Below are 13,335 nucleotides of genomic sequence, written 5' to 3'. Positions count from 1 at the left end.
TAGGTGTGGTTTCCCAACACAAGTAAACACAGCGACATCAAGCTTGACAGAGATGTACGATTATGAGTTCACAAGTGATGAGGAGGAGGTGAATATGTTGTTTGACAAGCAGGAGGAGGAAGATCTGTTACTACTTTGCGTGTTAACAGAGGCGATGAAAAGTAGGAGAGCTCGTAGGTGGCATGTTTGCCCACTTAATAGGGCCAGAACCGAGCAGGATGAGTTTAGTCTGTTGGTCCAGATGTACGTATTTTCAACTTCTCATGGAGTATGACAACAGCTTCAGGAGATGGTGCTGTGGGATCATGGCTAGATGCTGACAGAAGACTGGGATTAGAAAGAGAATCCGCTAAGGCTTGGTCTTCTCAAGCAAATATGGATCATGATTCCCCAAAAGATCAAATAAAGCAAAAGCATATTTGGAAATTATGGAGACTTGAAAAGGTCTGCAACGTTGAAGCACTCAGCATTCGATTAGATGTAAAGATGGAGCCTGAAAGGAACTTGGAAGCTGGACTTCAGCATCCCAGAAGCCATAAATTCTGTCAAATTATTGGAAGATTTGGCCTAAAACAAGTCATGTGTTGACAATCTAAGAAAAGCTCTTATTTTTAGGCTCCCATAAGTTCTAATGAACTGTGCCAAGGGCCCCTATTAAAGCATATTGAGTGTACAGACTGTCTAGGTTATTGATATTTATTACTATACTGACATAAATTTACCAAATGAAAACAGAAACTAAACTGGAATAAGAAGAATAAACACTGGTATGAAAAAAAGATGATAACAAAGAAAAGATTAGAGCCCTATCAATCCTTAAAGGAATGCATATCATCCCGACACATTTCATGCCAAAGTTTTCACATGAATCATCTTTCTGTGTGGAAAAATGACAAGTTATGGCCTTTTTGATCGAGTCTTGAAAATAATGTAATAATGTGCAACCTCATTCGATACCACAAGACGCCCCATGATCTCTTGTCATGTATTTGTAGGGTATGACTTTAAGCTAATTTTAGCTCTATAAAAGAAAATACCATAAAAGAAAATACCGTCTTGTCACCATTTTTGTGTTCCCTAAGGCTGGATAACTGTGACAGCCATCTTGAATTGGGTTAACTGCAAAACTAGTCAGTAATGGACGTACATCCAATGATCGCTCCCTGGTAGTTTCACTGAAATCAGTCTGGTGGTTCAAAAAAACTTTATGGCAGTGATCGATACCACTGCCCAGGCTTTCATTGTGCGGTTGGAAACACTGCTGAGGAGCTTTTCTACTTTCTCTGTAATTACGCCAGTGCTACTTGGTGTCAGCTGACCTAATATCGCTTCGAGCTACCTGAAGATCCCTCAACTGTTTATATTTTTATTAAGCAATAACATTTAAAGTCCAGCTTTGACTTACAGCGATGGGATGTTTTTTATTTCTTTTCATGCACCCCTGCTGAATGTTTAAAAATAAGTTCATGAGAAGCGCTTCGGCTGGACTAGAGTTTATTGGCCCTAGCCGGGGTATTGGTCAGTAGTTATTGAAAATATGTCATATGATGCCTAGAAAACTTTAATTCCAGTGTTTAGTTGACTACAAGCTGGGGACCCTACACAAAGAGCTTCAGAGGTTAGACAATTTGCCACAAACTGTATCTTGATTATAATTAATTACACCTACTATTTTGTGCTGATGTATCCTAACTTGTATCCCCCGGGGAGCATAGTTAAAGCTGTCACCTCCCAGCAAGAAAGTCACAATGTCACCTCCCGGACTTTCTATATGGAGTTTGCATGTTCTCCCCGTGTACGTGTGAGTTTAGCCCTGTGTCCTCCCACAGATTTAAAATGTGCATGATAGGGTATTTGATTTGGTAACTCTAAAATTGTCCCTTGGTGTGAATGGGAGTCTGAATAGTTGTTTGTGTCTCTATGAGTCCCTGTGGTGGACTCGCATACTGTCCAAGGTGTTCCCCGCCTCTCAGACAATGACTACTGGAGATAGACACCAGCTCCACGCAACCCAGAGAGGAGAAGTGGGTAAAGAAAATGGATGTATGGCTCGGCCTGGGACTACAAGGGCACAAAAGCTGAACAAAATTATGAGAGAGAAATCGCTCAAAACCAATTGTTGTCTTGTTTTTTTTGTTTGTTTGTTTTTTTAAACAGACAAATTGAGCACATTATTGCTACTTATTAAGCTGTAATATAGACCCCTGATGGGAACAGTGTGGTGCAGCTGGTCCAAATCTAATATAATTACAAGGGAATGCTCACCCAAACCCACGAACAACTGTGTTTCCAACCTAACTCGTACCTAAATTCAATTTACACCTTAGCCCATACCCAAAAATGACTTTCCATCACATTAGTCACACACCCATTTGTGTTTCCATCCTTTTTGAAATATTGTATTGGCTTACATTAGTGTGTCCAGCCTAATCCATACCTTAACCTTACTCAGAAAGTTTACACTAACCATAACTATTCCATATGAACACCTGACCCAAACCTTATGACCTAATCAGCTTCTCTAGCCCAGCCCCAAACAAACCCAACTAGCTCAGGGACACACACCGAGGCCTGATCAACCTCAACTGGGCCTTCCTTGGGGGAAGGTGTCCAGTGATAATGGCCGAAACACCAGATGGACCTGAGGTCCACTACTGACAATGTGCCTCAAAGTTCTAACATCACACTTAAAGGAACACTGAAGGTCATGTGACCGTCTGGCTTCAATTTCCAACAATGAGAGAAAGCCGTTGAGACAAATGGTTTAGTGTTAAAACAGTATACTGTTTTTGGTCCCTATAAGGACAACCAGTGCTGACATGGTGATCAGACCAAAAACAGTCCTAAAGAGTTAACAAAAAACAGATATACACACACACAAGGTTACTATTGATTGCTCTTAAATCTAGACACAGACATATTTCCCTTTTGATTCTTTGTTATGTTTACATCATGATCAGATTACTCAGAAATGTGGTGCAGTAACACACACACACAAACACACACCGGACAGTTTAGTCTGACAGTACACCCACACCAGGCTGACAAAGCACAAATATAATCTAGTCCTTTTATTAAACCAGTGTTATCCAGAGGACCAGAGGGATGATTGCCTCATCACATAGCTGCAGAACAATGGAGTCAACTAATTATTATGATTGATAAGAAGAGTGATGGCCTGCTTACGACCCAGATGGAAAACACTTCTCAGACCAATCCTCTGACGGCTGTTTGTGGCTGCTTCAATAACTTCCTTGGTAATTCCTGTTTACATAGGCTGCGTGCCAGAGAACTGAGGGGTGAATGGTGAGTGAAGTGTTAATGGGATTCATATCCACACACACACACTGTGGTGACCAGACTTTAGAATCACACTGTTCAACTTGTTATATCTTTGCAGATTGGTGCAAATGTTCAGAGGATTTAGAAAATCAATAATATTTTAATGTAATAGAGTTTCAAACCAATACATATATATATAATCAGCAACCTTTATGTGTCTCATTCCATCACACCAGAAGAATAATTAACATTTGATTTTTGGCCATCAACTTTTTATTATCTGCACTAATTTCTTCTTTGGAAGTCCGGCAGTCAATAATTGGTTTGTGAAAGAAAAATATAAGTACCAGTGGGTACAACAGCACCCCCGTGTGGTCAGACCGTGCAATTACAACTACATGACGCTATGTCCTGCCCTGTACACCGTTCTGACTTCAGCTTGTATTTGTGTTCATTTTTGTATCTTGTATATAACCAGGCCTTTCTGGATACATCAGTAAATAGGTTTTCCATCTGGTTATAGTTACCGAAGTGTATTTCTATGGTAGTTGCATGTAGCTGTGCCTTACAGCAGATATCACCTGAAATGCCAAAGGTATACAGAGGGGGGATGAAAACAAATTAAAGATGCTCAAATGACAATTGCAGCTGAGAGTTTTTTTCACAGTAAATTTGAGAAAATATAAGTCATGAACTCGTGCTTGGTTTACTAAATGATAAATGCATCATGGCGCTGCGTGGAATTCTCACATTATGTTTTCCCAGTTGAAGTTTCGACATCAGCGATTGTTTACTGTGTCGGTGCTGTTTGAACTCGTCGCTATACCTTTTTCCACATCACTGCTACTTGAAATTCAGCTTTTGCTTGAAGTATTGCTTATTAAGGCAGCAATAAATGTTATCCACCTGCAACAAGCTATTTATACAATGTGTGGGTGAAGAAAAGGCAGCCGGAGAACCAACAGAAGCTTACGGTTTAATCATCAACGGATAAAGAGAAGTTGGAAACCTAACATTTGATTAATCTTAAAACTTGCATGTAAAGAAAAATCAAGACATGTCCACCTTTATCCACACACACACAGACTTATACAGTTCTCCTCCCATGCTTACTGTCATGTATGACTGTTTGTTTTATACATGAATGGGTTTTGAGACTAATTAAATGTGATATACTTCCTAATTAACTGCTTTTTCTCCATTTTGTATTATTTCAGAAAAAAGCTGCCTGACAATCACATCCTTAAAAAAAAGATCAAATAAATCAAAGGTGTCTTAAAGTCCACAAGAAGAGGCCAAAATGCTGCCCTGAACTGGTGGAAATGTTGGGGTTTGGCACATTCAAATGCTTTCTTTGGGCTTATCAATCTTTATCAAGCTGATTTCATCTCATCTGTAGAAAACTGTCCATCATAAACAAACCGTACAGCTTAAAGTGACCCTTTCTTTGTTCTTAAATCCTCATTTCCAGACCCACCGCAGTATTCAAAGGAAGCCCAGCGCATGGTAAAACAAAAAGGTGTATGTCTGCCAAAGCAGCTAACACCTTTCGTCTCTTTAAGAAACTTAAAGTAATACAACAGCTTCAAATGACACTTTGATTTAAAGCCTTCAGAGATTGTAAAGGGACAGCCCAGATCTTTTGAAGTGGGGTTCTGCAGAGAAAGGGTTGCAGATGTCTTTTGTCACGTCGTCGTATCGGCTGCAGTCAGGCAGCAAACTGACAGATCCGATAAAGGACCCAACTCCTCGCTCAGACATCGGTCACCTGTGCGATGAGCTCACATGCATTAAGCTGTGCTTCAACTGCCCCTCCCATAGCCGCCGCCCTGGGTTTTTGTTTTGTGCTCCTTTCTAAATTGTAACGATGAAAATTCAAAACAAATTTTAAAAATTTAACTAAAGAATCTAAATTCAAAGTGTCCCTGATTAAGGACAGCAGGTCAAAGTTGAACAGAACGTAATATTAGGTCCAGGGAAGCCATTACTTTAGTTACTTCAGCTCCATTCATTCCAGATGGAAGTATCTCTCTCTCCCTGGGGCTTTTCAGCATTGTTTATGCTCACACTGATCCCACTGGGAATCTGCTCTCTGAGTGCCCTGGGGCTGCTTGGACAGTAAAAGTGTGTGCACGCTCACCCCCATTGGGTTATCGGCACACGTGACGAAGGCCTCCTTAAACACTGTGAATCAAATGTTACGTCATCCTTGGCGTGCGCTCAAAAAACAAATCATCATCCGTTTGAAGTAAAGTAAAGTAAACTCTGTTCCTCTCTGACTGGAATTAAAACAACTTCAATTTCACTTTTTTATATAAACCTCAACACCAGCATTACTTTGCATTACATGGTTATTACGGCAAAGATAATTCCTGTTTGAGGTGCCCCAGGCTGCACGGGGATACAGCTAGCTGCTGCTGCTGTTTGTGCTGAAAAATGCCATCAAATTCTATGTAATTTGAAGCTGCTGTCCTTGGAGGACGCCTTGGCCTTAACCCACCCCCACCCCGGACTAGCCTTTAGCTCATCAACCCAGTCCAAACTAAAAACCAAATTTAAAAAATCCCTCTGAAAATTGATTTCATCAGTTCAAACAGGTGATCTGCACCCTGAAAATCTGTATGCGAAACTAATTCTCTTCATTAAAAGAGTAAAAGAAATGAAAATAATTAGTACCAACCCCCCTCGCCCCCCCAAAACTTCCACAACACTCACAATCCCAGTCATTTTCAGTGTCATTTCTACCTGCTAACACTGCTAGAAGCGCTGCATAGTGAAATGAAACCATCTGCTATATTTCATTGCAAAAAACAACCTTTAGGCTCTCAGATGGCCTCTGATATTAAACCCTGAGATAAAACCGGGAGCCTCCATTCATCACTTTGCCACAACAGCAACAACCACCGCCAGTTCACGACCGTTTCCATCCCAACACGAACGATCAAGCGCGCCCTGAGATCCTTAAGGCACGTTTAGGGGAGTGCTAAATAATGACACATATCCTGGTCTCGGCTCACGTTGTCAGTGGCACTCTGAGTGATGGGGGCTTTTAAAAGAGCTGGCCACGGGCTCTGCTCGTTCATCACAAGTTTCCCAAAGTCAGTCAGCCACCCCTCCAACCCCTGACGTTAGGGTCAGTCTGAGGGGCAGATCGGTCACTTCGATGCGTCCCCTCTGGGGGGACAGTAGGACAGAGGGGATGGGGGGAATAAATAGAAACAGTTGGAATTAGAAGAAGGGTCAAGGGTTGAGGTAAGAAAAAAACATTGGGAGAGGTAAAGATAAAGGTGGGCTGGAAGGGGAGCGTGGATAATTGGAGAACGTGTGTGGGGGGGGGCTAATGGCTGCACACACAGCTGGTATGCTAATAAAACGGTGACAGCAATAAATATAGCACGACAGGCAATCAGGAAGGTTAGCCATGTTCGCCAAGGATGTGTCTGGTGAAAGAGGTCATAGGAGAGGAGGACTGCCTGCTGTCTCACCTACACACACACACACACACACACGCCTCCTGACTGATGAGCTGATGGAAGTTCAGAGTGTGGAAAGATGTTTGAAACTCCCCACGAGAGCAGAAACTTTACGCAGACACCGTGGCAGGATCTATAAATCACGCTGAGGACACGAGCAAAGACAGGCACGGACAGCAGAGTCTCTCACCTGAAGGAAAGGGACAATATCCTGATATCCTGATAAACCATCTTTGGCACAATTTTAAATTAAAAGCCTTGCCTGCCTTGAAGGAATCCATATCGCCCAAGATCACCTAATGTTGAGGAATGGAGGGAGTTGCATCTGTTTTGGTCAGACCTCGTAAATATACCACGCACAGAATCATATCAATATCCTGCATAATCTGTTAGCACTTACAGCATGTGTTGTCAATCACTCTCAGCTACTACCACACCAAATTTTAGCTCAGTAGCTGTAAAATTCACTGAATTATAGCCATTTTTGTGCAGGCTGAGGTCAACTAGCTGTGGCGACCATCTTGAATTGCACTGACTCCAAAGATTTATTGATTGTAAATGTGCATCCAATTATTATTTTCCGAGAGTTTTGTTGAAATCCATCCAGTGGTTCATGAGATATTTCGCTAACAGACTAAACAGGGACGACTTCAACAGTTATTGCCAGGGTTTTAAGCGAAGACGTCAAACTACGTGTTTGGGACAATGTCCAGCTACTTACCACAGCAAAGTTTTAGCTCAATATCTGTAAAACTGACTGCTGTATTTGTGTTTGCTAAGCTAGCTTAGCTGTGGCGGCCATCTTGAAATGACTTGGCTCCAAAAGGTCATCAGTTTTAGTAGTGATTACTTTCCGGAAAAAACAATCATTAAAATTTGCTCCGTAGATCATGCCATATTTTGCTAACAGTGGAGACACACACAAAAAAAGGTGACAATTCACTTTAACAGAAGAGAAAACTAAATGTTTTGAAGCACTTTCAGATCTCTGACGTGGTTCTCGTCACATAATCAATCCCGTTAATCTTGTCTTCGGGGTCATTTTGAGGGTTTAGGTACTGTTAATAAACCCAAAGAGTGAAGCTGAAGTGAAGAGTTTAAAAAAAGTGTTTGTTGCTGCTTTCCAACTTGCAGGCTTTGGGGCTTTTATGCAGAACTGTTCAAATAAGTAAACAGATTTTTCCTGTTTTGTTTTTTGATTTGCATCAGTCTGACTTCATCCCAACACCTTTCAAGTGACGTTTCAAAACCCAAAAAAAATGAGCAGAGCTGAGGGCGAACATCTTCAGGCTGTCATTTATTGGAGTTTGAAACAATTCAAACGTTCATTAAACCACAACTCCAGGCGAGCATCGCTCTCTTAAGGCAGGTTTCAATGTTACACGTAGCTGTATTAGAACAGTCAAAACAACAACAAACAAACAAAAAAAAGGGTCAGTTTCATTTTCTTTACAGGAAGACAGAAGCAAAAAAAAAACAACTAACTATTAGGGAAAAAAATGCCAACCTCAAACAGAGCGCACGCTAAAGAGGAACTGCAACGCAACTGGAATAAATACTAACAGGGACACTGGGAAAAAAAAGAACAATAATGCTACTATTTTTGTCAGAGTAGGGAAGAAAAACAATTGATAGACAAAGACAGACAGCAAAGGAAAACATAAAAATAAAAAATATCAGAATGTCAACCATGATTTTGGAATAAACGGGTGAAATGAGTTGATTGGAGAGCATCTGTGCCCCAGAGAAGAGAGAACATCGACAGCAATAACACCAAACTGTCAGGAAGTGGCGGTAAAATGTCTTCTTCGGGAGGATTCACAGTGTCGCCTTTTGAGCTACTCAGCAAAGCGCCTCCTCTGTCCCCGTCCTCAGGCTAAGTGCTATGATGCGTATTTAACAAAACTTCAGATTAGTGAATGCCGATTTTTTTTTTTTTTTTAAATCGCAGCCAATAAACGCAGAAAAGGACTGAGGCGGCTGCGAAACTGATCAGGATTTAGTGTTTTTAGGAGCCATTTCCTGTTGCCTACAAACTAACCTGATGCCTTCATGTGCAACCGAGTCACTGTCCCCAAAGGTACACACCCAGATGTAGAACTTAAAGGGATATTGTGGCCATTTTGAAGTGGGGTTCTGTGGGTTGTGAACGGCTAATATCTCCCATGCTGTAGATCGCTCTTTGAATGACCTCAGTTTGGAGAAACGGAGCTTCATTCTGACTGGATCTGTGAGTTAATGATTATATGACCTACAAAATAACTTGGTGTCCCAGACTGTTGCTAATATCAGGCTTCAAACACTCCTAATAAGCCATTTAAGTAAAATTTTGTAGCAACAAAAACAACCTTTATAACTGTTTTTTTTTTTATCCCTTGTAACATTTATGCCCGTACAAATATAAGCAAGACTCATTTATATATTAAGCTGAAATTCTGAACTCCTCTCAGGACCCTACGAGTCGGCAGCAGTCGACTGGGTTTTCGCCGTGCTGGCCAACTAGCGGTTAGCCGCCTACAACAGGTGAGATACTGATTGCTCATAAGCTTTCCACAGAACAGGACTTTAAAATGGGCAGAAAATTCCTGTGCAACACTTGACGTGGTTCGTTTAAAACACTACGCCTCGGCGGGCAAGATGGCCACCCCTGCAGGATGTCTCCTAAACGGAGTAGATGGTGGTGGGACAGGGATTGTGCAAACTGCAATGTTCATTCAAACAACAGAAAAACTCAGATATTTAACTTCTTTCTTTTTAAAAAAAAAACAAACAAACTGGTTTAACTCTATTTCTGGTCCGTGGTCCGTAGTCATTTCTATCAGGTGTTTTTTTGTCCTGTCTCAGGGTATAGAACAGTATCCTCCGCAGGCCCCGCCTCTGCCCTGATCTTGCCCCCCCAGCTGGACCTTCTGACCCTGGTAGTCGCTCTCCCAGAGCCCCGGAGTCTGGAGGATCTTCTCCACTAGCTCCTCGAAGGCACACTGGACGCCGTCTTTGGTCTTGGCGCTGGCCTCTGTTTAAAAGATCGGTCAGAGTCCAAAATGACACAAAAGACTCAATAACATTTTTTTTTTAAAAAAGAGACAAAAAAACGTGTTTTAAATCTTATCCTTTTTGTCTATCAGTACAGCAGAGAAACATATGATAACACTGTAAAAGCAGATAAACTAACGCCTCCTTCATTGACGTTTTATCGGCTCCGACTTAAAGCTGCAGCAGGTTTTTTAACATATCTGTTAAAACTGTCACTATGTCCTGACAGTAGAATATGAGACATACTCTGTGAAAAATAAAATAAAAATCATGTTCCTCTGGCTCCTCCTAGTGGTCCTGCTGCCATTTGCAGAAATACACAGCTCCCGGTCAGAAACAACCAATCAGAGCCGGGAGGAGGGTCTTAACGGTGTCGATCACGCTCGTGCACGCGCTGCTCACACCCGTCCTTCAAGCTCAAGATTGCAAGTTGTGCTGCAGCTGTGCTAATGGTGGAGAAACGACCTGACAGGCCGAGTCCATGGTTTTCTCAGAACCCCCTACTGCAGCTTACGGCTCTGTTGCTCTACACCAGGAGTGGGCAACCCTGGTCCTCGAGGGCCACCATCCTGCAGGTTTTCATTGTTTCCCTGCTCCAACACACCTGATTCAGTGGTTAAATGACCTCTTCATGTTCTGCAGAAGCCTGTTCATCACCCACTGATTCAAATCAGGTGTGTTAGTGTGCCCACCCCTGGTCTAAACAGAACACACCGATTTCACTCCAGTTAGTTCTTACCAATAAAAAGCATCGAGTGTTTCCTGGCGAATTTCAGCCCTTCGTTTCTGTCCACCTCACGGTCGTCCTGAAACAACAACAAAAAGAAAAGAAAAAAAAAAACCAAAGTGAAACCTGTGGACGTGCACAGTAAAACACACAGAATCTGGGTTTCTTCCTGAACGGCCTACGTGGTTTTTTTTTACCCCAAACTTTACAGTGATTGTAGGTCTAAAAGGCAGTTCTTACACTGAAATAAATAAAGCAGCGAGTAGTTTCTCCCTTCAGCCGAACACGGGGGACCTTTATTGACACATCTTGTCATTTTCAGTAATACCACAAAAATCACAAATCACAAAGGACCGCGGTCAGAGTTAGGCTTAGGGTCTGACAGTTTCTGTAAGAACAGCAGCAAAGTTAACATTTTGATAAACGCAGCCTATAAATGTGTGCTGAGCATGTACAGAAGGCCTTAGAGAAGAGTTAACGCTGTATTTTAGTGTCAAGAAAACCTTTTTGTTTAGAATTCGACAGTGAATAACTGCATGAGTTTGAAGCAAAAAAAAAAGATGAAAATCTTTGTTGCCAAATACATAAAAAGGATTTTAAAATAGGCGAAGTCTCCCCATTTATTACTCAAAAATTACACACCGAAAGCTATCACAATGAAAGGGGAAATGCTGGATTATCTACCACGGCTGGAGGTTATTTCTGGAGTGTTTACAAAATAGAAAAAAAAAAAAAAGGAGAAACAGAAACAAATGTCAAACTGAATCCTGGATTCTGAGAGCCGTTTCCTCCCCCATTAAATAATAAACACTTATCTCACCTTGTCTATTTTGTTGCCAACCAGCATTTTCACAATTTCGTTGCGTGTCGTGTAGGTTTCCAGTTCGTTCAGCCAGTTCTCGAGTTTCAGAAAAGAGTCGCGCCTCGTGACATCATACACTGACAAAATATGAGAAGACCGTTAATACAGAAACGTTTATATTAACTAAACTGCTAAACGGCCAAACTGATTTACATTTTGATTATGTAGGGATACATCGTTTTCTACAGGGGATACATAAAGCTACAGTGTAGAGGTGCTCAGGTAAATGTGTGGGGAGTGAAAAGGCCGCGAATGTGGACGAGCCAAAAGCAAGAGCCTTAAAAAGACGACTCATCAATTTACCAAGTATGACTCCTTGCGCACCGCGGTAATAGCTGGGTGTCAGAGTGCGAAACCGCTCCTGTCCAGCTGTGTCCTAGAAAAAAAGGAAAAGAAAATTTTACAAAATAAAAATAAAAATTAACACTGGTGAAACTTTTGAAGACCAGCAATGAACACTCAGAACACCTGCCTTACAAGGCCTTACAACACAAGTTTAGTCATATTTACGACTTTTTGCACACAACAAAGAGTAGAACTTGTGCTCAGAGATTAGTTCTTGGGTTCGTTGTGCAGAACAGCCTCAGATTTCACAGAGACTGACCCACTTCGTGACTCAGGAGAAGCTTCTCCTTTCCGCCCTACGGGCTCTGCTGTGTAATGTCGCCATCTTGTGGAGAAACCCTGGAACTCCATCGTGTTTATCCCGTCAGTGACGAAGAACAGACTTACCCAAATAGCTAGTTTCGCTTTGTTCCCTTCAATTGACAATGTCTTCACTTTGAAGTCCACACCTTGGAACCACAAAAAAAAAACAACAACAGAAAAGTGAGATTACGTTCGTAAATTAATTGTTTTTAAATTACCATTTGTCTCCAAAGTATGTGAGTGTATAACCTATTGTGGCTGACTGCTCCGGATCAAATGTGTCGTCTGTGAACCTCAGCAGGAGGCTGGTGGAGAGAAATAAAGATCAGATGGAAATGAGCAGGGCACACAGAACAATAGGCTTTGTTGGCAGAGGGGGACAGGTTTAATAAGCTGTTTCCTGCCAGGAGGATCACAGGACCACACAACAAGAAGAACAACACGGTTTTAAGGTTCATAACTTTGCGTGAACGACTTGCTTTAGAAAGTAACCAAAACATCAGTTTGTTAGCAGCTTATGGTTGTGTTTGACCTCAAGGGAACGAAACCAGCCAGTCAGAAACAGCTGCCGAGCAGCGAGGGATAAACACACATAACGAGCAGGACGATGTCAACATCCACAGCACTTATAGCTAGCTTGCTCGCTACTAGCAGCAAACACAAACCTGGACTTCCCGACTCCGCTTTCCCCGATTATCAACAGCTTCAGAGTCGTCAGCACGTCTTCATCCATGTTCCCCTGAAAGTCAGCCTGACCTCCAGCCGGAGACGCTCCCGGAGACAAATGTTGAACTTGTTTTAGCAGCAGGAGGCTAGCAGCGCCGATGGCAGGTTGGACTTCCGCTTAATCCGTGTGACGTCACCGGAGCTCACGAGGACCAACAACAACAACAACAATAATAATAATATTAATAATAATAATAATTTTAACTTCAGTCATAAGCTATAACTAATAACAATATAAAAGTATTTGGTAAAAACAACAAAAACATTCAAGCCCTCAGATTTGTTTTTAAATTTGGCAATTAATTTTAAAAATTAGATTATTCTATTTAATGCTATATTAGGATATAAAAACAAGTATAATAACATTATTTATTTAAAAGAGTGTCAGCAAAGGTCAAAGGAAAAGTTTCCTACATTGTCAGCTTTTACAGCCACCGAGGGCTGCACTTCTCTCCTCCCAGGAGGGTTTTCTTACCCATCTAAATGATTTCTTAGAGCTCAACTCAACTTTTACAGCAGACGGAGCCATTCAGGCCTCCCGCTTCTTCATTCAGACACTGAACGAAACAACAATGGACAAGACG

The 13,335-nt window shown here is 41.7% G+C and overlaps 1 protein-coding gene across 1 annotated transcript; it reads right to left on the bottom strand.

Moving 5' to 3' along the window:
* Positions 1-8,609: 8,609 nt before the first annotated feature.
* Positions 8,610-12,878, bottom strand: LOC108238209 (ras-related protein Rab-18-like). The gene is made up of 7 exons (XM_017420155.3): positions 12,691-12,878; positions 12,275-12,330; positions 12,110-12,171; positions 11,681-11,753; positions 11,336-11,454; positions 10,528-10,594; positions 8,610-9,768 (listed from the first exon to the last, which is right to left on the bottom strand). Exons 1-7 carry the CDS (start codon positions 12,756-12,758, stop codon positions 9,596-9,598), a joined length of 618 nt encoding a protein of 205 aa, XP_017275644.1. The 5' UTR covers positions 12,759-12,878; the 3' UTR covers positions 8,610-9,595.
* Between the last annotated feature and the right edge of the window lie 457 nt (positions 12,879-13,335).

The sequence above is a fragment of the Kryptolebias marmoratus genome, linkage group LG20 (assembly GCF_001649575.2).
Source record: "Kryptolebias marmoratus isolate JLee-2015 linkage group LG20, ASM164957v2, whole genome shotgun sequence".
NCBI classification, from domain to species: Eukaryota; Metazoa; Chordata; class Actinopteri; order Cyprinodontiformes; family Rivulidae; genus Kryptolebias; species Kryptolebias marmoratus.
Note: the sequence above shows the minus strand (reverse complement) of the source record. Positions and strands in the feature narration are given on the sequence as shown.

Bases quoted from the DNA above. Each gene is read 5' to 3' on its own strand.
- LOC108238209 (XM_017420155.3), bottom strand. From the start codon at position 12,758: ATGGATGAAGACGTGCTGACGACTCTGAAGCTGTTGATAATCGGGGAA. The intron at 12,331-12,690 runs GTTTGTGTTTGC...TCTCTCCACCAG, and splicing joins AGCGGAGTCGGGAAGTCCAG to CCTCCTGCTGAGGTTCACAG. The intron at 11,754-12,109 runs GTAAGTCTGTTC...CTTTTTTTCTAG, and splicing joins AAGCGAAACTAGCTATTTGG to GACACAGCTGGACAGGAGCG.